The 26,997-nt window shown below is 38.8% G+C and overlaps 1 protein-coding gene and 1 long non-coding RNA gene across 3 annotated transcripts in view; one reads left to right on the forward strand and one right to left on the reverse strand.

Moving 5' to 3' along the window:
• RGS22 (regulator of G protein signaling 22) overlaps positions 1 to 13,618 on the forward strand; it is a 57,509-nt gene extending 43,891 nt beyond the window's left edge. Inside the window, 7 exon segments of the mRNA XM_023920721.2 lie at positions 371 to 532; positions 3,487 to 3,666; positions 5,169 to 5,309; positions 8,752 to 8,976; positions 10,738 to 10,837; positions 11,399 to 11,492; positions 13,442 to 13,618. Coding sequence (XP_023776489.2) covers positions 371 to 532; positions 3,487 to 3,666; positions 5,169 to 5,309; positions 8,752 to 8,976; positions 10,738 to 10,837; positions 11,399 to 11,472 — 882 coding nt within the window. The 3' untranslated portion in view covers positions 11,473 to 11,492; positions 13,442 to 13,618.
• On the reverse strand, positions 1 to 26,981 carry LOC111924508 (uncharacterized). 2 transcript variants are annotated; one of them, XR_015288252.1, is made up of 4 exons: positions 26,742 to 26,981; positions 19,470 to 19,580; positions 19,137 to 19,206; positions 1 to 2,337 (listed from the first exon to the last, which is right to left on the reverse strand). It is a non-coding gene; the product is annotated as an uncharacterized LOC111924508 (long non-coding RNA). The 2 variants fall into 2 exon arrangements; XR_015288249.1 differs by lacking the exons at positions 1 to 2,337; positions 19,137 to 19,206; positions 19,470 to 19,580 and adding an exon at positions 22,335 to 25,875 and having other exon boundaries at positions 26,742 to 26,955.
• Positions 26,982 to 26,997: the final 16 nt, after the last annotated feature.

Below are 26,997 nucleotides of genomic sequence, written 5' to 3' on the forward strand. Positions count from 1 at the left end.
TTTTTCTTTGTTGTTTGTTTGCATAAAACTCAAAATGTTCTCTAGAAAAGTAGCCTGTTTCCATAATCAATAACAATAGCTGTTTCTATACTTTGTAGTATGAAGTCATATGGTCTAAATCATTGTCAGTCATTTCCTCTCCCTTCACATCTTCCAAAAAATGTTCCCCAAACCAAACTGGGAAAAAAAAAAAGGAAAGGAAGAAATGAAACCTTGCCACATTTTATTGTATCCATGTCATAAACTCATAAACTACTGAAACTTAGGGTCAGTGCAAAGATAAGAATCAGACAGTTTACACTAACTAATGCCTTTGTTATTGCTTTTTGAAACAAAGTTTATTTGGTGCATTTATTTCTTCTTTTGACAGCATGTGGACAATGAGAGTGTTTCTTCATCTAGTGAAATAATTGCTTTCCGCAAAGCACTGTTGGATCCAGTGACAGCAAATCTGTTTCAACGATTTGTGGCACTGAAGGGAGACCTACTAGGGAATGGAGTGCTCTTTTGGCAAGAGGTGCAAAAGTATAAGGTATGGTGGTTAAACAGAGAAAAGGGAATAGTATTCAGTTTGTAATCTAAAGCATATATTCTTGCATATTAGGAGAATTTTAACAAAAATATCTGTAGACATTCTGTTGTTCATCATAAAGCCTCTTTTACTGTTTAAACTGTTTTTTTCTTCCAGGGAAAAAATGAATGGTAGCTTCTTAATGGTAGCTATTCTTGACTCAAATGCATTATTGCTGTATTTCTTTATTCTTCAAACTGTAGCATTCTTCTGGGTCTCTAAAGGTATCTATGCTATCTTGCTAATGCCCAGAGTTTGAGTATACATATATATATATTTAAGTATATGTTTGAATATATGTTTGGTATACATCTGTTGAGCATTTGACATATGCAATCATTAAAATGTTCATTTTGTCTTTATAGCTGCTATCTGAATTTGGTAATTTCTTAAAAATGAGAGATGACTTTAAAATTCAATCAAATCTACAGATGTAAAGATGGTATCTACCAAAAATCCTATATCTACAACACAGACTGCAACTCCCTTGCACTTTGTAGAATAAAATTTGACTTGAGCTGAGCTTGGGACCAAAGTGAAATGTGATGGGAAAGGTCAGCAGGGATTACATCTCTCCCAAATACATGTAGTTTTGTGAAATTGCTTCTGTGTGGTTGAAACACAATGGAAAACCTCTGGAGTGAAAGTTTAAATCACATTGCAGCCTCCTAGGAATACCCTGGACTGAACGCAGAGACACCACAGAGCTTTCATGTGTTCCTCATTCCTTTTCCCTCTGGGATATTCCCTGATGCAAAAGTGCTACCAGAGCACAGAACCTCTCCTGAGTTCCTGAACATAGCCTATGTGCACATGGCAGGCAGGGGGCACGAGATTAGCTAATGTGCTCAGAAACTGGGCTGTAAACAGACTTGATGTTGCAGTAGCACTTGGAGATCCTCTGCAGGCGTGTGGGTGTATTTTTACTGTTTAATTTTATGAATTTGAATTTGGTGTCTGCTTTTGGAGGTGAAGCTCCTCTGTTTCCAGGGGACTACCTCTTTTCCCCACAAAGGCTCTGGTCCTCAGGCAAGGAATCACTGGCTGAAATGCTCTCTGGGATGCTGGAGGTCTCTTGTGGTGAAAGAGTGACTAGCTTAGATTAAAACTCTAGTATGAAGACACTTGGTGTTCCATGACATAAATCCTTTTCTAGATATTTGGCTTTTTTTGAGACTTGTGACTCTTCATTTCTACGTCATGAAGGACATGGAAACTTTCTGCAAATTAATGTGGAGTGTAGTCTTAACTCTGTAGAACTATTCTCTGAAGAAAGCCTTCATTGTTTTTTGTCCCGCCCTCTTTCCTGCATTTATGTTAATTTTATTTGTCTTGTTATCAAGAAAAAGTACAATCTGACCATATTTCTCCATGCATGCAATTTGTCATGGTTGGCAGTTGATGCTCTTTGTAGAAGCAAAGGGCTGGAGTAGTAGGAGTGCTGTGGGTCAGGCTGAACTGCAGGAATATTGCCAAAGGCGTGGGCAGCACTTTGCACAGTGCATACTTGTATTGTCTGAGCCCTATCATGCCATCAGTTTAGACAGAACTCCCTTTAGGAGTCAATGACTGCGTCGCTCCCCATAACCCATCTGGCTGGCGGCACATCTTGGGACAATCCAAAACCAAGATTTTTTTTTAAACAAATACGAAGAAACGTAACTCTGTGGATCATTTCCATCTGTTCATCTATGCTCGGTCTCATTTCTCTTTGTATCATATGGCTTGTTTGTCTTCCCTCTTGCTACAGCTCTCTGCCTTCTATGCTAGATGAGCAAAGAAAGCCATAATACATATTCTTAGGATATATTGAATAGGTTTTTACATTGCCCTTACTTTCTTTATTATAGTTGTTATCATTCTTCTTTTTTTTTCCTTCCCAAAACTAAACGTATTCGTAACAAAGCAAGCCAACCCTTTCACATACCACATTTCTGGTTAAAAGCCATGGTTTTCATTTCTTTGCAAAGTACATATATAGCCTTCTATACCAAAACTAAATTCAGATTCTTCATGTAAAGAGCTCTCTTGCTGAAAACTCTGGAGTGCTCATTTGTGTCTCTAAGATATACGTGATAGTCTTCAAGTGTCATATAAATTTCTTGAAATATATGGATAGAGGGGAAGTTCATGTTTCAAAGTGTTGGAAGGATACTCTTTGAATTATTTTTCCTTCATGTTAAAGTCCAATGGTGGCATCATCAGGGTGTCAAAATGCAGGTTTTACAAGAACAATAAGATCACATTCAAAAATTAGAAAACACCAGTGTTGCTTTGACATCTCACTCCTGTAAGTTCAGGTCCGTTTTGTATTCTGTAGTGTACAGTTCTTTCAAACACTGAGGTTTTGGGAAACTAGAAAATCTTAATGAATGGTGAAAGTAGAAGATTTCAATAAATGGAAGATCATACTGGTAGCTGACATTATCCCCTCTTGTGACAACATTTCTGGTTAGAACAGCTTGTACCCTTTGAATATTTCCCCTCTTTTGTTGGAGCACTTAAAGCATTCCTTTATCTTTTAGTTACCAAGGCTATGCAAGTCATAGCATGCTCATTGTGAAAATCAGTGTGTTTCACACTTGTAGATGTTTTTCTCTTTTCAGAAATGTCTCCTATTTGCCAGTAATGCACTTAAAATCTATGTTGTTCTGTCTGAACATGCAGGCAGAGATTATCACCTAAAAGCAAAGATTGCTATGTATCTACATTTGCAAACCAGAAGCCTCATGCATGTCTTAAGTATGATTTTGACCATGCACATTTACCAAAAGAATTTTTCGCTGCATACTGAAGGAATTTATTGTATAATTATTTTTATATGACTATTGGTCTTTGATCACTCACTGGTCCTTGTGAAGATTCTTGCATGCATATCTCTCCATTGACTGAAAATGCTATTTTTCATCTTTCAGGACCTGTGCCATTCGCATTGTGCTGATGCCATAGTCCAGAAAAAGATCACAGCTATTATTGACTGCTTTCTTAATTCTGCCATACCCCCAGCTTTGCAGATTGACATCCCACCTGAACAAGCAAAGAAGATTGTGGAGCACAGGAAAGAACTTGGACCCTACATTTTTAGAGAGGCACAGGTAAGAAGCCAGGTGAATCTGTAATAGGTCTGGCTAGAGACTGAGTGCCTGATTTTATGCACAGTCTTCGTTCTTATGTGACAGTTAGGACTCCACACATAAACCTGAGCTTGAAGGAGAAAGCTATAGTCATACATTTCAGTGTCTGTAAGGTGGAGATGGAAGATAGTCTTCAGCTATATACTGCTCAATAAAGAAAATCTCTAACAGCTAGCTGATCCTGGAAAGGTGTTATCCAGGTCTGTGTTAGGAATTCTGGCAGTAGAAATGAATTCTGCCTATGTTCTTTAACTCTTGGTTAATGTCACAGAAGTAATTTGGAGTTAGAAAGTTTGTGGTTTTCATGTTTTATGAAAAATGCAGATGTGAGCAAAGCGCAAAGACAGTTTAACTTGCTGAATGTCTTTTCCTTCTGTATTACAGAAAGTGTGTGTTAAATGGCTGTAGACCATTTTCTCTCTGATCTTTCTATTAATCAGGTTGAATAGCAATTTTGGAACTTCTACTACAGACTTACTATTTTCTTATCCCTTGATACTGCCTTGGTCTTACCTACTAAGTCTAAGAAAAGTAGTTGTACTTCTTTTCCTATAAAATTGCCACCAACACTAGCATAGTGTTTAGACATCAACTGTGAGTCCATAAAGTGTTCAGATGACAATAGGTGAATGATTTGTCAGAGAAAAGAGTTCATATAGGTCCTAAGAAAAGAGAATTGTTTCAGCCTGTAAAACCCAGTGAACTCCAGAAATATGGCACAAAACCAAGGAAGAACTAGGCCAAAAAGCTGTGACTGGAACCCGACAGTGGCTCACATGTCACTTTCAAGCCTCTTGAGCCAGAAGCAGTGAGCATGCTTGGCTCCTTTGAAGCCAAGTTTCTCAATGCAAATTAAACATCTAAATAAATTGAAAAATGTGAGCCTTAGTACGTGCAGCAACAGAATTCACTGAGCCCCTCTGTTTGCTTTTCTAAAATTGTTTTTCTTATTCTAGTTCAAAAACGACCCTGTGAGAGATTATATCATTTAAAAATTATCCAAGATTTGCTCATAGATCTGTAATGTGGTTTAAGAGCCTTTCCAGAGGCAAAAAAGTATTTCCTTTCTCTTAAGGAGGGGAAAAAAAGCCCTCTCCCTAATGAACTGAATATTTGAAATACTTGAGCAGAACAGCAGTGCAAAAGCAATTCTACTGGTGTATATTTTATCAAGAATACTTGTAAAAAGTGATGGATGTTTTCATTAATGCAAACAATTGTTTAGGGAAATATAAAAAAAGAAAGTGCCTTTTAACTGTGTTTTAGGAAGATTTCTCACCAGTAATAAACACACTGATGAAAAGCATGTGCCGAGCAAAGCTGGGCTGAAATGTCAAGACAGAGTACGTGGGAGGAACAAGGCTGTGTGTTCAAAAAAAATAGTTATCTCATTCTGCATTTTATTTTACAGTCAACTGTTTCCTTAATATGATCAAGATTGACTTTATTTTCTTCCTGCACAGATGAGTATTTTTGCTCTTCTGTTTAAATTTTGGCCAGAATTTTGTAAGTTCCAAAGCAATCTGGATAGTGACAAAATTCTAGTTGCCTTGGAGGAAAAAAAGGAAAAAGAGATGCGAAAGAAGGAAGGGATAACAGCAAAGGTAAGGCTTGTAAAGTTTCAGGTGACCACTGATGAACTGAATAATATGAGCAAAGATACATTAAATAAAATATCTCTTTCTCAGCCTGATGCAAAGCTACCAAATCTTCTTATATTTCAAGCTTTACATGCAACCCAATCCTAAAGTGATTAGTTCCCAATTCTGCCAATACATATATGTGTTTGACTTGAAGCAGATGAGTCAGTGGAATACTCTTTTCATTAACCAGAGGAAAAAATGTATTTTAGTCACCTTTTGTGCCAAGAGAAGAGCAAAAAAAGAAGGCTGAATCAAGAACAATAAATCTGTGTACAGTACATGTGTACTGTGGGCTACTGCAGACCTGTTTTCACTTTCATGATGTATTGTCTTATATTAGAATTTATGTTCTGGATCACAACTGAAATCAAACCAAACCCAAAACAAAATTGCTTTCATATCTATTTTCCAGAAGAACAATTTGAAAATCCTGCACACTATTTAAAAAAAATAATTATGTGGTAATTGCTTTGCATAATCTTTGCCTTTCTTTGAACATTTCTCAGCTTTGAAAGTGAAATTGTTATACTGTTCACAGTGAGGTTACAGACAATTCCAGTGCATTAACAGAACTGTGACCTCTACAATGGAATGCTTGTTTCTAAAATTGTTTTTCTTGGATTTTTAAAATGAAAATATAATGGACTTCTTTTTCTATTGATTATAGGCTTTGAAAAAGTTTATTTTTTATTAAATACAATTGTTTGGCAAGCTTTGAGGAGAGAACATTCTTTAAAGGGCAGAGAAATTACTGGACTTGCAAACTATAATTAGTAGCATTACAGAGACCTTTACGTATTCTAAATACCATGTACATGTATTGAGATGTTACACATGATACGAACCACACAGGTAAAGACAGATAAAGACGTAGGCCCACAGGAACATGTACACACTGTTATCCTCTTTTAGGCACATGAAAGCTGAGGACCAGTGAAGCATTACTCAAGGCCACACAATGTCAAGGGAAGTCTAAAATCAAAGAACTCATCTTCCTTTCTCCAAAGCACATTGTCTCCATATACATACATCTCCCAAGGCCACTGGCAATGCTTATAGTGCAAGAATGGAAGATTTCAAAATAAGTCACTTTTGTGTTTTCGCAGACTTATTTTCCATGTGTTTCTTGCCTGTCTGCGAGATTTCTGATCGTGACCAAGGAATAAAGAGGGCAGAAGCCTAGCTTTTATGGAGAACAAATAGGAATGGTGAATTAAGCTTCTAAGCAGAGAAATACAGTAAGAAATTTTAGAAAGTGGCAGGCAGAGAATGCAGCTCAGTAAACAGTTTGTAGACTATTCTCTTCACAAAAAAAAAAACCAAAAAACCAAACCAAACCAAAAAAATCAGTAAATTAGTTACCTTTTAAAATCTCTTAAAATAATGGGTACAACAGATACTTTTTTTCCAGTATTTTAAAAATCCTTTTCCCTTTCTGTTACTGTTTCAAAATTTACCATTTCCTGTTCTCTTGCCTCAGATTTCTGTCCTCTCAGTGACAGCATAATTCAAATGATTCAGTATCCCTGAAGGATACTGAAAAGGTTCATCTAACATGAGCAATAGCAGGTTCACTTGTTGGCTTGTGGAAGGTGATGATTTCTTGGCAATAAAAATAAGGACTATGTTCCTCTGCCCCACCAGGCTCACTGAACAAGAGCAAAGCTCTGGCAAGGATTAGAAAAAGCTTTTTTTACATGTATCTCCTCTCCACCCTACAAATCAGTTACTATTTTGGGTTTATGTTAAAAAGAGAAATCATAGTCCTAGGGGAGGAATTTGTTTTCTTCTTCCTGTACATGTGTCCTCAGGGCACTGAATCTACCTGTGCTCACCTCAGTTTTAGAACCAAACAGATAAGAGTTGGACTTCCATGAAGTATAGTGGGAAAAATGGGCAGACAAGGAGCTTTTCACAGAGAAATGAGGCATAACTTGGTATTGTTTGACTATCTCAATATTTTTTGTGTGCCTATTTGTTATTTAAGGGGCAAATTCTATCAAAGGCATCCTGGAAATGGACTTGTTCCTTTGTTAGCTGCTAGATGCTCATGCCACATACTTTCAAATATATAAGTCAATTTTTGCAGGCTGCCTTGATGCCAGTACTAGTAATTTGATGCATACATCTTTGCATTTTATTTCCAAAGTAGATTTTGGAAATTTTTGCTTTCAGGTGCACAAAATAGCTGTAAATTTTTAGCTTTAACTTATGTTGTAGATTTGTACTTAACTCTTTCCATGTCCTTAATAAAGAAATCCATCAACATGATTTTCCTTTTCCATGTTTCTGCCATGTCTCTTAGCAATAAGCATATTTGTTAGTAATGGCATGGGATCTACATTTGCTATAACATTGCTTAATTTATTATGAGAAGTCATTTTTAAAGACCTTGCTTAATTCACCATTCTCATGGAGAGAGCCAGCAAACATAAACTGCAGTGCAGTAGTCTTCATGCTGCCTCTGTTTGCACTGGCATCCCTATTCACTAATTGAGTGTGCCACAGAAGTTACTGAGCCTGTTTCTGGAGAGAAGATCAGCATCACACTGCCTGGGCAGTTCTGTACCCAAAAGTCACCTGTACAGCTGATGGGTTTACAGTGGGAATGATGAGGAAGGAAAAGGCACTTTGGGGAGCAAGGAAATGAGATAGTGTGATCCTTTTCCAGATCTTTCAGGGACTTAATAAGTGACTTTGGGAACCATTTGATCCTCCCTTTTTTTTTTTTTCTCATTTTCTCACTTGGAACATGGGAGGATTGTATTACTCAGCTCTTGGAGAGAGCTCTTTGTGAGGTCAAATATAAAACATCGATTAATGTTTATAAAGAGTTTTGGGATCATCAGACAGAATTTGCAAAGGTGAAACAAACTAACACGAAAATGACAAATAGTTAATCTCCACAGCAGTTTGCCAAGGGTTACAATGCCTTGTTCTTCACTGTAGATTGTACATGGCCTGTTTTCCTAGCTTGTACTGTAGTTCATACACAGCTACTGGACCAAGCTGGAATTAATCACAACAAATCCTGCATTCTACATTTATACCTGAGGCCAAATTAGAGGCTCACAATGTCCTCTGTGTCCTTAAAATACATTTTTTGCAGATCTGTCCTGTCATCTAGCTATATTTTGAAGCAGGTATTGAATCTGAAGGAAAGATGGTCTGCAGGACATATGTCCTTGTAGGGGACAAGAAACATGAACTAGAACTAAGAAATGCTTTAAAAAAGCAGTACTATTTTAAAATATGCTCAACATGATGAATTATGAAACCAAGCATTACAAAACCTTACTGCAAATTACACTATCTCATGTCCAATGACAATTTTTGTTTCCTCAGACTTTGCTTTTTACTTCAGCTCTGTAACTATTGTTCACATTTAATTATGAGTTTTTAGAATTTGCAGGGTAAAGAAACGGGGAGAAAACTCATGAACTTGACTCAGCTTAAGTCCTTGGCTCAACCTAAGTCCTTGACTCAACCTAAGTCTTTGACTCAGCCTGACCCCTTGACTCAGCTCAAGCCCTTGACTCAAGTGCCAAAGAGTGCTTTGCTAGATGAGCTTAATACAAAGAAAAGATCATCAACATCTTTAGCACCTGTAGATGGATCTGAGAGGAAGGTAAATAATACATGTTTCTACAGATGTCCTTCAAGAGTGATAAAATGATCTTGGGAAAAGGGGAAGGGGAAGTTTGGTTTTGAATACTGCTGGCAGATGGTTCTTCAGTAACTGATCATTCTTCTACAATTAGCTTTGCTGGTTTAAGTTTACCTACCTTACAGGTGATTTTTTTTTGTTGTTCTTTATTAATTTTTTTTAAGATGTAGGTTATGAGTAGTATTAACAGCTAACAGAATGTTAAGGTCTTATGGTGTATGAATTAAAAAAATAATCTGTATTTAAAGATAAATTGAATAAAAGGTAGTTCAGTTCTGAAATAAAAAGCTTTTCATTATTTGTGAAATTCATATATTAAAAGAATTTGGTTTAGGCTAGAGTCCTGTTCTGGTCATATGTGAAAAACTGAAGGTGAACTCCTTTAGGAAATCTAGGTATTTGAAAATCTGACAGAAAATACCACTTCAAGACTTCCTCCATTAAAACTCTGATTGTGCATCTGACTGTGCACTGTAGTGAAAAGGTAACAGTTATTTTACTGGGAAATGGGGAAAACAGACATGCTATATTGGGCATATCAAGGCACCATGGCTGAGTTGGCACTGCCAGAACATAACGGTGAACCTGTGCAGCCACATAAGCCTAGATACGTCATATGAATCAGAATTAAATCACATTTTGGCCACTGCTTGTATTCCATAGAGCTCTTCACATGGCATTATGGTAGTGAAGAGCAGAATATAGAAAAAGATACTGTGAAATACCCCCAGAATCTGAAACCACAGTGTGAATTGCATAGATAAGCTTACACTATAACCCTTAAGTGGGCCTTTTGACTTTTGCTCATACTTATTTTAAAAAAAGTGAGTTGAGTGAGCTGGTGTATCCCTGGCATACACTTAAGCCCCTGAGAAGAAGTAGAATAAACAATAATCTTTTAAAGGGCGGTTTCTTCTTCCTTCTGCAAGCCCCTTTCTACTGTAGGAAGGTGCTAGAAGTTCTTACTGAACCATGTTATGACAAATTGGCTCCAAATTTCTCATGCCATAAGATAAAAACCATGCCAAATAAAAGTGAAGTTCTCATCCTGTTTTGGAAGAGCAACCTATTATTTACATGCAATCTGAACTGCGGCTGTTTTCTTCAAAAGCAGTGTTTTATCCTTAGAAAAGTAAAGGATGACATCTCCAGTTGATCCGCCTCTAGTGGTAGCAGCATTCTGCTGGAGAGGGCAGGCAGAAGGAGCTGTGAGGCTAATGAGATGTTCAGTGGAAGACATATGCTAGAAACAGCTTTTCTTATATATATTTCCTTTCCACCCCACAAATCAGTTGCTATTTTTGGTTTATGTCAAACAGAGCAGTCAGTCCTAGGGGAGGACTAAGGGTGTAGCACAGAACTACAATTAAGTCCTTGATAGCACAAATGATATTTTGTGAGGGTAAAGATCTGCTGCTTTGTTTTTGAAGAAGAAAGGAAAGAAAATAAACTCAGAATAGGATTGGAGAATAAATACAAACATTGTATCTGTCAAACTTGCTTAAGTTGTGGCGTTTTGAGATTTACTTATTTACAGCAATACTCTTGTTCCCATTATTCCAATATCGTAATGAAAACAAAAAATCTTAATATTTGTAAGTATCCAATAGTAGGAATATAACATAAACAAGTTTTTTATCTTGCTGATAAAAATTGTTGAAATGGATCAGAAACTACAAGTGATATGACCTGAAGGCTGAAGGTTTTTGATGATTCTTGCAGGCTTCCTGGTCCTATTCCATGTACATAGAAGCCTTGGAGCAAGAAAAAATATTCATTAAAAAGCAAGAAGATCTGGAGAAAACCTCATCATTCCCTCCAGGTTATTAACCAAGCTTGGTAGTTTAGCAGAACAAGATTATAGCTTAGGTGAAATTCTCAGTACAATGACTTTGCTTGCTCTTCTGAATTGTGTGCAGAAACCTCTGCCTCTCTTTTGCTGTCTGTAGGGGAGTTGCTCTCTGCACTGTACTCGTGAGTGGTATATTTTCTAAGAAAGGGAAAGCAAAAATTGCAGGGTATCTTGACACTGCCTTTAGTGCACAGGTCCTGCTGCAGAGAGGAATAAAGCCATATCTTCATTCTGCAGTGACATGGCAATCACATACACATTTTACCTCCCTAGCTTCTTGTGTTTCATCAACTTTCATTCAAGCAGATACTGAAACCTCTTTCTCACAGTCTGTCAGTATGTTTTTAGAGAATGTGAGAGGCATTGCTTCATCCTTTTTTCAGCTGTGACCTTGTAGGTCTTTGCCAAGGATATTATGACCTGTTTGTTTATTTATTAAAAATATAAATTTAGTAGTAGGGCTAGCAATAGTACTATGTAATATTCAGTTCCTTCAGTTTGATATAATTTTAATTTTTTTTCCATATGCAGGTTCCTTGTCTATGTACACCCTGAAGCCTGAAAGTTCTGTGAAAGCCACTATTCCTATGAAGCATAAACTCTGAATCTTCACAAGAAGCAGGAAGTAAGTACCAGACTGCCAACAAGTGTGCTTTGAAATGTGAATTCTTAAAAGCTAGTTTTCCTTCTGCCAGTGCTAATGCTCATTAGTAGCAAGTTATCCCACTCGAAATCATGTTTAACTGAAGCTATACAGACTCCATATGAAAACAAGCTTATTTTTCATGCCAGCCATGGTTAGCAGATCTAATGTTGACCAGATGGAATTTTTTTGCAAAATGGCAGTCTCTGAAATTAGGTTATCTAAGCTTTCCATTTAAGATATTTTAAATACGAACATGAGACGACTGCAGAAATATCAGACCTTACGAAATTACTGTCAAGAACCTGACATAGAACTAGCAATAGATCACCTCTGACAAAGCAAATTAAATATTAGACTGAGAGAAAGAAGTGAGACAGCAAAAAAAACTGATAAAGGCAGAAAATCAGATTTTGCATCAAAGTTTGAATTCCTAGAAGGAAGAATCCTCTAGAGGTTTTTTGGGGTTTTTTTGGTATTTTTAAGCCTATGTTGAAATTAGGTGGACTTAGAAAAATTAATAGGTCTTGGAATATTACTGCCTTCCTTCTCTGCTCCTCCTTCCTCTTCTAATTCGGTAGCTAGCACTGCTATTTTAGGGAACTTGGTGTCCTGCCCTCACTAGTCCTCCTAAAATTCCAAGTGTCTGAACATAATCTTCCTGTGGCAGCATTTTCTGAAAATGACTTCAGAGAAAACTTAACCATTCCTTGGTCTTCCCTCCCATTCTCCTTCTGCCCTCTTACCATGTTCTACAGTTGCAGTTAATGTAATCTAACCAGCTGGGGCCTCATGCACCTCGCAGGTGTGACTGTATTCTGCACATCTTTGCCTTCCACACCACTGTTCTGCTCCCCATGGAGCTGGATCACTGTGGGGAGTCCTGGCAGGGTCTCTGCTCCTGCTGTGTGACTGAGAAACCTCCAACTGGGCCCACTGACTGCAGGGCCCACAAGGCACCTGCACCCCTTGCTGCAGCCCAGCCATCTCTGGCCCACCCTGGATATTCCAGACTGGAGAACTGCATTCCTGCCAGGCACCAGGCTGCGGTGCAGGCTAACACAATTAAAAGAAAGTTGAGGTCCCACTTGATTTGAGAGGTCTCTCCCACCAGCTTCAGTTGCAACCCACTCTCTAATGCCATTGGAAATTTGCCTGTCACTATTCTATCTGACCACTCTGCTGGTAGGGTGAGATTGCTATGCAAGACCATGAATGCTCTTGATGGGGCATCTTCCCTCCACTTTGTAACAGAGCAGGTCACACCTTCTCTGTGGGGTATAAATGGCAAGGCTGGCAGCAGGAGGCCTGTGGGAGAGGCCAGGGCTGCCATGTGCTGGGCACAGCCAGTCCCAGTTGCCTCCAATGGACCCATCACAGGACACGGCTGATCCCTCAGCCAAATGTGTTGGGGAAACACATTTCAGAAAGAGCAAAGAAAGCCAGAGAGTAGAGGAAGAAATAAAAGGAGTGATAAACAAGAGAGGGAACACCAAGGGCAGAGGAGGAGGTGTAAGAGGAAGAGGTTAAGGAGGAAGTTGAGGAGGAGGAGGTGCTCTATGGTGGAGCAGATATTCCCTGCAGCCTGTGGAGGATCAATGCTGCAGCAGAGGAAAATAGTGAGAAGGAAGAAGGGGCTTCCCAGTGCCTCACCAAAGGGACAGAGTGCAACCATTGGTGTTAACAAAGGAGGGGAGGAGAAGTGCTTGGAGTGAGCTTGAACCTGGGAAACATGGAGGAAAAGTGTTTTCTCTAGGTGTGTAAATGTTCTTATTTTCTTTCCCTTTCTCATGCATTACCTGAATCAGTACTGACTTATTCTAATTTGCAATAAATTGATTTCCCCAATTTGAGTCGATGCATTTTTTTAAGAACTGTTCTGATTATTTCAACTGTCTGAACACAGCAATGACATTTTGTTACCTTTTCAGGCACATCTGAGGAAGGGAATGCAGAGACATTCAATGGAGGTGGCTAGGAGACACAAATGTAATGTGCATGCAAGGTTTGTTCTTACAATTCTAGAGCAAAGATGATGACTTGGAATATTAGCAAGAACCATGGGATCAAGGGTAGAAAATAAACATGTTCCAATGTGTTCCATATCAGCCTGATTGTGACATTGGCTCTTGTGTTCATAATTTAATAATACAGGTTGAGGCTCAAATCACAGTAAGATTCCACTGAAGTATGCATGGCACAAACTACTAGATAGTCTCCATCTTAAATATCTTATAATGAAACCTAGTTCTTCAGTGCCTGATCTAATGAATAAGTAAAACACTGCCTTGACAGCCCTGAAGCAGGGTGTTTTGGCATACTGTGCTCTCACTATGCAATTCACACAACTTCTGTTCATCGAGGGTAATGTATGAGGTCTCTGAGTTATTATAAAGCCAAATGCTCTTGTTGTTTCCTCCCAGTTCAGTCTGATTCCTGTTCCAAAGTTCACCTCCTGTCTCATTTCTTGATCCACAAGAAAGGCTTAAAATCTGTCAGGACACAGATGGGATTGGGACCTTCTATACAATACCATTAGTCCCAAGGCATTACTCATCAGAAGGTTGCAGGAGTTTATAGCTCTTGTGTAGCTCTCCCTACTTCTCTAAAAAGTTTTAAAAAGACTTGGGACACAGTTGATGTGGGTACTAAGGACCAAGGATTAATTGAGAAATTAAGAGGGGGTGGGGGGAGAATTAACTACTAGGCATGAGACATGATGATAGTAGACCTCTCCACATTCTTCAGACCACTTTAAAAAACAGTTCCCAGCCACAAAGCTGTTGGCTCCATTCTTCCCCACATGTGTGTAACGCATGTAAAAGAAAGGCTGATCAGCAAACTCTAGCAAACTCAGTTCCCACAGATCAGCCCTGAGTTAGGGATGGGACTGTCTCCTGCTACTTGTCCTGACCCCTTGGACAAGGAGCATGAACCAGCCCTGTCTCCTTTGTCAGAAGTACAGGTTCTTCAGTGGAAGCTCCCAGATCATGCTTCTGAGTACCATCCAAGAGTGGTTTCCTCCTCAGTGTGGAGTTTGGCAGCTAAGGACAAATAATAGTCTTCAGTCTTGACACAAGAGTGACCAAGAATTGTAAGAGATTTCCATTGGGAGTTGCTTCAGACAGGCTAGCAGAGAAGAAATACACTTTATTTTATGGATGTAGTTGCCCTGCTCATATATTCTCATAGAAGGAGCAAGGGAATCATTGGTTCAGTTCCTGCTTTGCCCATGTTTCAGAGTTTGTGTCATGCTTGTCTGCACTTGTTCTGTGTTTGAGTTACCTGAAAAATACCTGGTTTTGGTGGAAACTACAAAGGAGTAAAACACAAAATACTTTCCCTGGTTTTTATATTTTCCCAAATTTCACAAATGCAGTAAACTTTATTGTTCAATACATCTTAGGAGGCTGGAATGCAGCATCTTGTAGTGAGCAAAGAACATGTGGTACTGTGTGGCCTACCACTCATTAATGTGAAAGACAGAGAAGAATCATAAAGTGCCATAAATGCCGTGATGTATGTCACCCTAAAAAGCACATGGAAGGCCACCTTCTATGGCTGTGGTCAGTGCAGTGCACGCAACCAAATGCTGGAGCATAGCAGGCTGTTTATGTGTTGCTGTATTCTTGCCTTCATGGAATTTTGAGGCAGTTAAATAATTTGTAGACATTGCTTATCTTATGCTTGTAGTTCTGAGATGATTAACACTTGGATTACTTAAAAAATTAAAAATGTTATTCAGCTATTTGTTACAAATGATAAAACTCCTTGTGAGTACTCCAGCCTTGCCAAATAGTTGACAAAAATTTTCCAGCAAATATACCACATGCAAAAAACTACTGTCGCAGATAGTTATGATCATTAATAGCATACATTTTAATGAAACTTAAAAAGAAGTACTTCAAGTACTCAATTAGTGAATCCATTTTTTCAAAATGGCCCTATTCACTCAAAGTGCTGTAAATGAATTTTACTCTCAATCTAGTTTGCTGTCTCTGTGGTAGCTGAAACATATGGGTGTATGTACACACACATGCACTGGTTTAGTGCCAAGGCCATGTCTTCAGTATGCAACAGAGAGGGATCACATGTATTAGTAATTCTAGAACTACATGTCATATCATTATTTTCATGTCAATTTTAAAGAAATATTGGGCAATTGAACAGCGAATACATTAAGAGATAGGGACCCTTAAATTTCTGGGCTGCTGGATCTAATCTAATGCAATGGCAGATACCCTAGAATTGCTATTCGGTGATACACCAGAAATGGAATAGTGGTTTAAGTCTCATCTCATGAGACCAGTTCCAGCAGAGAGTCTGCAAACTGACTAAATATTATTACTCTGAATGGTGATACTGTATAACTCCAGAACACTTGTACTGCTATTGTCTTTTTGTCTTGCTCTTGAGATCTATTCTCTCTCAGGTTGCTGATTTACCGCCTGTGTCAGCTCAGCAGTTTTAAAGAGCTAGAAGCGTTTTTCTCAACAACCCTAGCACCTCTCCCTTCAGACAATTGAAATGTATTCCTTGTTTATTTTAAGTACTTGTACTTTGTGACATTCAGAAGTCTGTATAGCAGAACAACAATTGTCTGAGAAGTTTGCTGTTACAGACAATAAAACCAATTCTCTCTTTCAGAAACTTGCAAACTTAGAAAACTTCTGGATAGATTTATGCACTAGTGGTGTTAAAATATGCTCATTCATAAGATCATAATCATCGAGGCTTACTTTTGATGTTTAGTCCCAATTAACGGACTATAATAGTAGAAGGATTATTTTGGATTTTTTCAAGATGTAATTTAAATTAATAAATATTTACATTAAGATGCTATTACTGTGTATTTCACTTTTTTCTTATCAGACCTGACATATTTATTAAAGCAATTTTTAATTTTTGAGAGTGCAGTCCTGAAATTGCTCATTCAAATACTTTTGATATGAACACAAGCTGTGATTACGTGCTTCAGAAGGGGCTTTATACATTTTGCTTTGACTTCTCTTCTGCTGCTGCATGACACAAAATATCAGATCATGAGATGAATTCCTGAAACTACACAGGGCTGCGTTATGTTACTAAGGCGCACGCTTCTGTCACTTTACAAGAGTGGTAGTAGCCATGATCAGGCCATTTAAAAGAGGCCTTTGGGTCTGTGCAATGCTGCTCTGCCATTGCCTTTGTACTCCTCATGATCCCTTTTTAATTACTGTTTCTTAAACTCCTGTTCATGGGGAACTGTCTTAGACCACAAACTGTGGGTTCATTTGATTTCTTCAAGGTGTGAAAAGCTAGTCTTTAGTCATCAGACATAGTGATCAGCAATGGGGAGAGGTGTTTTGCAGATACAGTAGTAGACCTGGTGGAGCAGACCCAGTTTCTCTTGCTATACAGTATGGGGTGGCCTAGGCCAGACTGATTTGTGCCACACCTTCCACATCATTTGCATGAGAAGAACCATTGTGATTCACTTTGCAAATATGTTTGACTTAAAAGAAGAGAAACCTGCAGTAATGAAATCTACAGATAAAAGCATCAATTAACTGGATATTTGCATCACCCTCAGTTTGCTGGTGTTGAGAGCCCTGAAAAATGTCAGGTACTCCTTCATTGCTCCTTCCATGCCTTTAGCCCAATACAGTGTTACAGGTACATTTTCCATCCTCTACCTCTTGTGTGCTTGTGAAATAGCCAGCCCCAGTCCCAACCAACACCATCGCTCTAGTCAAAAATGTTGACTTTAGCATGTGTGTGTAAAAAGGACTGAAGAGAGAATGGATGTTTCAAAGTTCTGTCCCAAACTTGGAAAATAAAACCCTTATATTATTTATATTTCTAAAGTTAAATGCTAGGTCAAACTGATGACTATGAAGCTGTATGTGCCTAGTGGAGCTGCAGTAATTTGACTTAAATTTGACCTATTTAAACTGTCCCATTACATTCAACTGGTGATTTTCTTTACTAACTTCTTATAGAAATGTTTTTAGCCAGCCATTGTGCATCATGTCTGAATACAGCTAAGATGGGGTTAATTGATATTTTTTTTAAGCTTATGGAACATTATTGGTTTTCATATATTCACTAGTTGCTGTAAAAATATTAGAAGACAGGTTTGAACAAAAATTTTAGATCTGAATCTGTATTTACAGTTCAAACCCACCTATTTTTGAGCACTTCCAGGATTTCAGAGAGTTATAATTCACATCTGTGTTTCTAACTCCTTCATGCATGATTGTCTGAATGTGCACTTTGGAACAGGTCCATGTCTAATAGGCTAAATTTTAGTTCCCAAATCAGAAGCCACATGGTACTGCTACATAGTTTTCTTTTCTTCTCTTATAACATAGCCTTCAAAAATGGTTTTGTCAGTCCAGCAAACTGGATTATTACAAAACACCAAAGTCCACACTTTCTACCTACCTGCTATTGAACTTATGTTTTTATTTCTACCAACGATTTAGTAAAGCATTTTCACAATGGCCACAGTGGAGGCTTCTCTGCCAAAGAATTATTTATTAGAGCACTGGAGCAGATTTGAATTATGCAGGATCCACTAAGTTGTTCTAGTATGGAAAGGGTAGTTAAGGTAGAGCTGAAATTCACTTATTTTTAATACTCATAGAGTCAATCTGATTTTATGTCAGGCTGTATTTACTTGGATTTTCCTCTATGTCTCTGCTAATTAAAATATTTTAGTTTTGTGGTAACATATGTGAAAGCGTTGACAACAGCTTTGCTTATTCCACATGTTAATTATGTATTTGCTCAGACTATGCTGATGAACTGTGTGCATTTCTCATGTTAAGATTCCATTTCATGTCAAAGGAAAAATGGGAATGTAGTAAGTGGATTTGTGCTTTTAATTTTAGATATTTCTTTTTACTCTCAAACAATCTTGTATGATTCCTCTGTACACCACATGCATTTGAAAATCTTTTGTTGGCAAGAAGTTAAAGAAAGTAATACTTGCTTCTCAGAATAGGATTTTTGAAAAAAGCAAAGTAATTTTGCCATTAATGAGACAGTTAAATGAAACAAATGACATGGCAAGCAAGAGAAAGACCATGGCATCACACCCAAGGAATGCACAGGCACACAATAGCTTATGCAATATTCACCACCTAAGTCAGTAAATACAGAGATTTCCTTGGAAGTCTCCTGCAATAGGCCATGGTGACTAGCTCAGTAAATACAGTCAACAAGCTTATAGCATTCTTAGTAGTTTTCAGCCACAGGCAACTCAATGGATTTCATGTCAGCTGCAAGATCCAGTGCAGCACTGAGTTTGTAAACCCCAGACTGATTGTCTTGGATACCACTCATTCCTGAAAATGGTACTTCTGGGATTGAATCTATCACATCTCTAGAATAATTTACAGCCCTACAGTTTTGCACGTGCATATGCATTTACAGGCATGCACACGTGCATATATATCTATATCTACATATATATATCCAACAATTGCATAAAATTAACTTATTTGGTAAACTCTTTTCACATAGAGCTTAAGGTGTATATAATTTTTTTTCTAATACAATATTTCAACCATTTTCCCCTGTGTTATTTTTTTTTTTTAATTAAAGCCTTTATTTCATTACAATGTTTGTGTCTGTACTCACTTGCTTTTGAGAAACAGAGCCATTACACTTTGTTGAGGAATATGGCTCCTTCCAGAGGTCTGCATGGCTGCTGAAAAGAGAAATAAATGCATTTTTGGGGAGTTCTTCTTCTTCTAGAAAGCATATGCAGGAAAAAAATTAACTTTTGCTGTGTTTTTTTCTCCCAAATGGGAAAGTAATTAACAGCATGTGTTGGGCTATTCACTAAAGACTACAATATATTATTTACTATTTTCAATCTAATGAAGTGAATGCTTGATCTAAAAAAAAAAAAAAAAGAGCGTGTATGATTATATTCATTTTCTAGTTATGACTTTCCAGTTCAAAGATCACCTTAACTCCTGGCTGCCTGATCCTGTAATTTGCTGAATGTATTGAAACTCGTTCTCCTAATTCATGTCTCCAGAGATCCTCAGCACCTGGCAATAGTAGGCTTTCGGAAAGCTGTCCAAAGGACAAAAACAGTGAATTTTTTTTGAGTGAAATACCATAAAAGCACAGCTTTGTCACTGGAGTTCCACATGAAAGTATATTAAAAATTAACAAACCAAAACAAAATCAAAACACAGAAATACATAGGTTTAGTTGGGCTTGCCAAGGTAACGTAGTACTAATCAAAGCCTGTATTCTGAAACAACAGTTAAGCATTGGAAACAAGCTGCCCAGAGAGCTTTTGGTATTCTTATTGTCATCAGAGGGGCTCTAAAAACAGATAAGGTATGCACATCTGTCAGCAATGATTAAGTATGTTCAGACCCATACTGGAGCAGGGGAGTCAGTAGATGAACCCTTGAGAGACTCGTTCTCTGAATCCATATTCAGGTCGTTCTGAAGGCAAAAGCTTAGCCTCTGCTGAGGAATCTTACGAGAGTCAAGGGCCGTGACACTTCATTTGCTCTGCACCCGAAACTCCCACTGAAGCCAATTATTCAATCTAATTTAACAAAGACCACAGCTTCTCTGGCTGTGCAATTGTTGGTAACCATCAACAAACTGATTCATCTACAATTGGGCCAAATGTTACAAAATCTGTTTCTGAGTTCTTGTTTGTACCTTCATCATAAGATTACACCAAAATTAAAGCATGCAGTACTTGAACTAACTTCAAAGGCTGAGCTTGCACTTCTAGCTAGTTCAGCCTTTTTATTGGTTCATGTTTTCCATTTGGCTTCAACATCCTGTTCCTTATTGATGCCCTTCTAGAGTTTCATTTACAAATATTATGTCCTTGGTTAGTGAGCCACGCTAATTAATACTGTGGTGGGGGCTATGGATTATAGTAATCTCATGCCTCCTGCTTGGAAAAACACTGCAATTTTTCCAGACGTTTACATGTAATGCCGTATTGAACATGGCCAAATTTGTTTCAGGAAAATGTATCCTGAACTCATTTAACCAAAATATATTTAAGATTGCTTATACTGTTATCTATTGCCAGTTTTGTTAATCATGAAGCTTAAAAGTTTCAATGCAGTAGAAAACTGAGACCCATAATTTCCTAATTAGATTATTTCAAACAAAACAGTAAAGTTAAAACAGGCTGGTATAAGTATAGATATTTTTAAAAGTTTTTGCCAATAACAAGCTTAAAAAAACATGAACAGATGATTTGACTACTTTCTAGAAGCCTTACATGTCTGACTGTGCCTCAAACCTAGGAACAAAATCTGAGATATATTTTAGTTTGTCTGGGGATTTTGTAGTCAGAAACTCCCTGACTCTTGGGACTTAAAATGTCCCCAAGGTTATGGTTATAAAGAAAATCTATTATATTTGCAATACCATCAAATATCAAATAGAAACGATGAAGCCTTTGTAAAACATAGCAATCCTAAATAGTTAGATTCTTCCAATAACAAAATAAATGAAAACAACAGCATTTCTTTAGGAAAAATATTTGACTAGACCAGGTAATGTAATTTGAAACAATGAATAAATTTCCAGGCTTAATTTTCATTTCATTTTCTTAATTCAACAGATCATAAAGAGGTCAAGAAATACATAATCTCTGGGGTACTTTTTATTTTACTTTTTGTTTTTAATTGTGTTAATGACCTCTCATAAATGGACATGATTTGATTGATGTGACTGCACTGTGATGATACAAGTCACAACAAATCTGAGACACCCTTCACTCTTTCTAGACTCTAGTTTTAGGCAGAGAAATGAAAACTTGCCAACATCTCATAACACTTACCATGTCATCGCCTCAGTTTGAATTAAAACAGACTAAAATGAGATGTTCAGAAATCTATCAGTAAAAAGTCTATAAACTGCCACAGGAACCAATTGCAAAGTGATCTTTACATATACCCTGGGCTAATCTTTTTCTGTCAGAATGAGCTCTGTATTGCACTAGGCAAATTGAATAAACAGCAAAAATATCCCTAGGTTAAATCCTACTGCTGCAAATTTTCAGATGTCACCCTTGAAGGGTGCTGGCCCCAAGGAGCAAGGGGCAAGCACCCTTCTCCTCTCTGTGCAGCTTGCTCCTCCAAGAGGAGCACACTGAGCCAAGAGCTGCTCAAGTAAGTACCTTGACCCTAACGAAGGAAGGGGAAAATGTAATGTCTTGTGGAGAGTGAGTCTGATTTTCTATTTGAAGGAGACTTTCCCACTTCACAGCCACTGTTTTACACCCACATGGAAGTTGGTCTGTCATTTTCTGTGAGAATTAATTAATTGAGCAAAATTATAGCTGTGTCAACAGCAAGAGCTGGCCACCTCCCACTTTCCTGGAGGTCTGATGTTCGCTGGTCACATCTGGGAAAAAATAGAAACTAACAAAGAGTCTGGCCTAAATTCTGTTAATGTATGAAGAACACACCTTATTTCAATGGCTTTGGACTACTGAGGGCTACCCATGTGAATCTTCTGCTCAGACTTAGATCATAATCATCCATAAGCATCCATAATCAAGGAGGGGAGCACTGGCAAATGTACTCGATGCATGTGGGGACTGAACACAGACTAGGAATGATTGGGTGGGCTGTCACTTGCTGAGATGGGCCTGAATTACATGTAACAATTTTATGTGTTGACTGTTGGTTAAATTTTAGATTGGAGTTCTTGTCTGTAAAGGTGGTTCATGTTGGTGGTTCACATGTTCCTGGAAAAACAATGATGAGGAATGAGAAAACTTTCTCAGAGTAAGGCACCTCTACTCAAATACAGAGGAGTAAAGGAAGAGTATAAAAATGTTTCTTTGATGACTTTATTTCCATTGCAGACAAGCTACATAACATTTAAAACCACAAAAGACAGAAGAATCTTGGCATCGTTTAAAGGGCTTTGAGCAAGGAACAGGGCTGGAAGGAGGTGCTTCTTGTGGGTGTGGTTTTGTTTTTTTTCTAAGAAATCAGATGATAATGTAGAACATAATAGCAATGAGTAATGAAGTTACACTTGCCTAAGTTAAACTTCTAGAGAAGAATGACACAAGAGTTCTATTTGTTGAAAAGCCCAATTTATCTAACCAAGGGTCTCCTGTTGCTAAAATTAACAGTGTATTTGTTTCAGATAGATCCTCCAAACTCGGAGGACTTCAGAGGGAAAACAATGCAGAACCAAAATCCAGAAAACAAAGTGTCACACGAATTTTAATGTCACAGCTCTGAAACCTGGTTTGTTTTCTGCTTCTTGGGCTTGAATACATTAGCCATGTCTTGACTGCAATTTGGGAACTTGGGAAATAGCTCTTTTTTTTAACAGTATAATTAATGATAGAACCAAACACTAGATCATTTGCACATTTCTTTCACTATTTCATGTGTATTCAATACACCCGAATCTGTCTCTTTACAAGTCAAATAAAACTTAAGAAATCACTTTTTTTTTTAAATTCTTCTATTTCAGAAACTTGCATAAAATCAACAAAGGCTTGTGAAATCCCTGTCTATTCCATTTATTGTAATTTGAAATTTTCTTTTTTCTCCTTTGTTTATACTGCTCTTTTGGAAGTACAAAGATATTTTTCTTCTCCCTACTAATTTTGACTTTTTCCATTTAGGAATTCTTGATTCATCCTCATTTTTTTGTAGAGCTGCCATTCCAATTCTGTCAAAAAATCTTGTTGTGCCACCGTATCTTTGTTCCACAAGACCGTTGGTTAATGTAGACACAGCTGTGACAAGAGGGTATTTGATCAGTTAATTTCTGGCACAGAAAGGGGCGGATGAGCCCAAATGTATGCATTTTCATATGTGGCACATAGCATTGTTTACTTTCTGTTTCTTCTGTGACAGGTAGATTTTATATTAAACTATTTGGGACTACATCTGTCTCAGGGGATTGCTGATATCCCATGTGATCTTTTTCCAGTAGATTTTTGATTCTAATTTGATCCAAATGATGATTATCTAAAGATTTTTCGCGGCGTATGCAAAATCACTTGATTGTCACAGTCATGTTCTTAGTTGGCGTCAGTCCACACCGCAGAAACTACAGTCCTGAGTAATACAGCTGGTACTCTTTGTGGAAAAGCCAAGGATTCACTGACTAAATTTTCTCTTACTAAGGTCGGAAGTAAATTTTACTTTCAATTCTGGTAAAGCACAAGCAAGAAATGATTTAGCAATAATGTCTTCCTTCACTCTTCAAAAAGTGATCTGTTTCATGGACACAACAGAGAAGTGTGAACTGTTGCTGGCTCTACAGTATTTTGGAGAGGGAAAAACAAAAGGACTGAAGATTCTAGTTCAATAGCTGTGACACCTTTTGAGTGAACAATCCTAATATTTGTGTCCCAAAGATAACTGGAGTAGGTGTCAGAACCCCCAGGGAGGGGGTGGACTGCTGTTGTCTCTGTATCTCTGTATTTGCCTTCTTGTTTTTGGAAGGTTTATTTACTTTCCTGCATTTGGATGCACAGGGTCCACTCCAGTCCAAACCACACTTAGCCCTATAATCCATTCAGAAACTGGTATGACAGGAAGCCACTCTGTACACTGACCTAATGGAGCAGTTTGTCTCTGCTCTCCTTCCAGGCCTTTTGCTCTAATGTATTCTCCATCCTTTTTTTATCTCTTATTTGCACAGTCCTGAGCTGCCCTTTGCACAGAACAATAAGGAATTGGCTGTATATTCCACAGTAATGACATCAAAGGATGATAACAATTAGCACTTCATTTAGCATCTTAACTATAACACAAAGATGCCTAGCCAGCAGTATCCCAGGCACATGGGGAAACTGGCCACACAGAAAAGAATTTAATGACCTGGCCAGCCATGAAGGAAGCTATTGAAAACAGCAATCATAATTTTTCTATTTACAGACCTAGTTCCATCCACCAAAATACTCTGTTTCCACAAGACTGATTATTAAAGGAAAATTACTCATATCTTATCTGTGATGCCAGTAGCCCTGAAACCTGCCATGCTTTTATTTAAATTAATTTTGTATTGTCCTTTTCATGAGGGCAAGTTCAGCAAAGAATTTCTTTCTCATATCTAATCTAAACCTGCCATTTTTCAGTTTAAAGCCATTACCCCATCCTGTCACTATATGTAAAAAGTCCCTCTCCAGATTTATTGTAAGCCCCCTTTAAGCACTGTAAGGCCTTCTTGGACTCTTCTCTAGGCTGAACAACCCCAACTTCTCTCCAAAGGAGATAAGGAGGTGTTCCAGCTCTCTAATAGTCTTTGTGGGCCTCTGGGACTGCAATCGGTCCATGTCTCTCTTCTGCTAAGGCTCCAGAGCTGGACACAGCACTCTAGGTGAGGTCTCACCAGAGTGGAGTAGAAGGGCAAAATTGTCTCCCTCGACCTGCTGGCTATTCTGCTTTTGATGCAGGCTGGGATGTGGTTGGTTTTCTGGGCTGTGAACACACATTGCTGCCTCATGTGGAGCTTCTTGTCCATCAGCAGCTCCAAGTGTCCCTTCTTGTTCCCTGCCCAGCCTGTGTTTGTGTTTGGGATTGCCCGAGCCCAGGTGCAGGATCTGCCACTTGGCCTTGCTGAACTTCATGAGGTTTGCACAGCCCAACCTCTCAAGACTGTCCAGGTCCAGGTCCCTCTGGATGGCATCCCTTTCTTCCACCGTGCTGACCACACCACAGAGCTTGGAGTGGACAGTGCTGAGGGTGCACTTGATCCCACTGTCCATGCCACCACATTAAACAATGCTGGTCCCAAGACTCACCCCTGAGGAACACCACTTGTCACTGTTCTATGGAGCTCACATTGAGCTCTTGACCAGAACTCTTTGAGTGCAATCATCCAGCCAATTCCTTAGTTCCTGATTCACCAAGTGGTTCACCCATCAAATACATCTCTAGTTTAGAGACATGGATGCCATGCAGGACCTTGTCAAATGCTTTGCACAAGTCCAAGGAGATGCTGTCAGTCGCTCATCCCTCATCCGCCAATGCTGTGACCCTGTTATAGGAGGCCACCAAGTTTGTCAGGCACGATTTGCCCTTGGTGATGTATCTTGCCATTCTTTCTGCATGACATCATTAATATTTGGGACTTTCGTGTTAATCCACATGGGAAAATCTCTTACCATTTTGGTCTCAACTATTGTAAGAAACCTTTCTTCAATTTGAGAGAATGTTGTCCAAATTGCATCCATTCAAACTGATGTTGAAAAGAGCTACATTCTTCCAGCTTGTAGCCACAGCTGCATGATTTCCCTCTGAAATTTTCTACTCACACTTACTTCTTAATTCCATCATAAGAAAAGCAACTCCTCTTCAGTTTCAGAGGTCCATCTCTCTCATTTGATGTCAGGATCTGCTGGCTTTGGCAAGGGACCAAACGGTTTGAATGAATACCTCACTGCACAGGAGGGGCTTGTTTTTTCAAGCCAGGAATTTATAGCATTCAGTGTAAATCCCACAGAGACTCCCCAGGAATACAAATGACAATTCCACGTGCAGGTGGTGATTAAGTGGAAATCATGGTCAAAGCACATGTCCCTCATTTCCAAGAAAGGTACAAAAACTGTCTAAGGGACATCTAGAAAGGATTTCAAATGGCTTCATTTCTTTCTAGGCCTGGCCAATAATTCCTGGCAAGCTCTCTATATAAAGGCCCAGCCGTGTCACCCTGGGCATCCTTCAAGTGGGTGACTTGGTTTTCTCCCATGACTCTTAACAGAATCACAAAATGGTTTGGGTTGGAAGGGACCTTAAAGACAAAAGAAGGGACCTCAACATAAGCCAGCATGTACCCAGGTGGCCAAGAAGACAAGTGGCATCCTGGCCTGCATCAGAAATGGTGTGGCCAGCGGGACCAGGGCAGTGATTGTCCCTCTTGGCACTGGTGAGGCCACACCTTGAGTGCTGTGTCCAGTTCTGAGCCCCTCAACTCAGGAGCTGGAGCAAGTCCAGAGAAGGACAACGGAGCTGGGGAAGGGTCCGGAGCACAAGTCCCGTGAGGCGCAGCCGAGGGAGCGAAGGAGGCTCGGGTGTGCCCTCATGGCTCTCTACAGCTTCCTGGGAGGAGGCTGCAGCCGGGGGCTCTGGTTCTTCCCACAGGTAACTAGTGACAGCACAAGTGTGCTGATACCGCCACAAGGTATCGTTTGACCTTCCAGTGAGAATATCTAAGGGACAAGATTCAAAGACAACCTATTTATGACACAATTCTAGTTAAAGTTCTTACATTTCTTACACCCAGAACCACAAGATATCGCCTCAAGCTGTGCCAGGGGTTGTTGGGGTTGGACATTAGGAGAAATTTCTCGACACCAAAGATGATTAAACAAACATTGGAATGTGCTGCCTAAGGAGGTGGTGTTCTCGTCGTCCCTAGGGCTGTTTAAGGAAAGACTGCACTTGGTTGTCAATGCCAGGGTCTGTTTTACGCGGCGCTGTTCGGTCCCAGGCTGGGCTCCATGATGTCAGAGGCCTTTTCCAAC

The sequence above is a fragment of the Cyanistes caeruleus genome, chromosome 1 (genome assembly GCF_971803275.1).
Source record: "Cyanistes caeruleus chromosome 1, bCyaCae1.hap1.1, whole genome shotgun sequence".
NCBI classification, from domain to species: Eukaryota; Metazoa; Chordata; class Aves; order Passeriformes; family Paridae; genus Cyanistes; species Cyanistes caeruleus.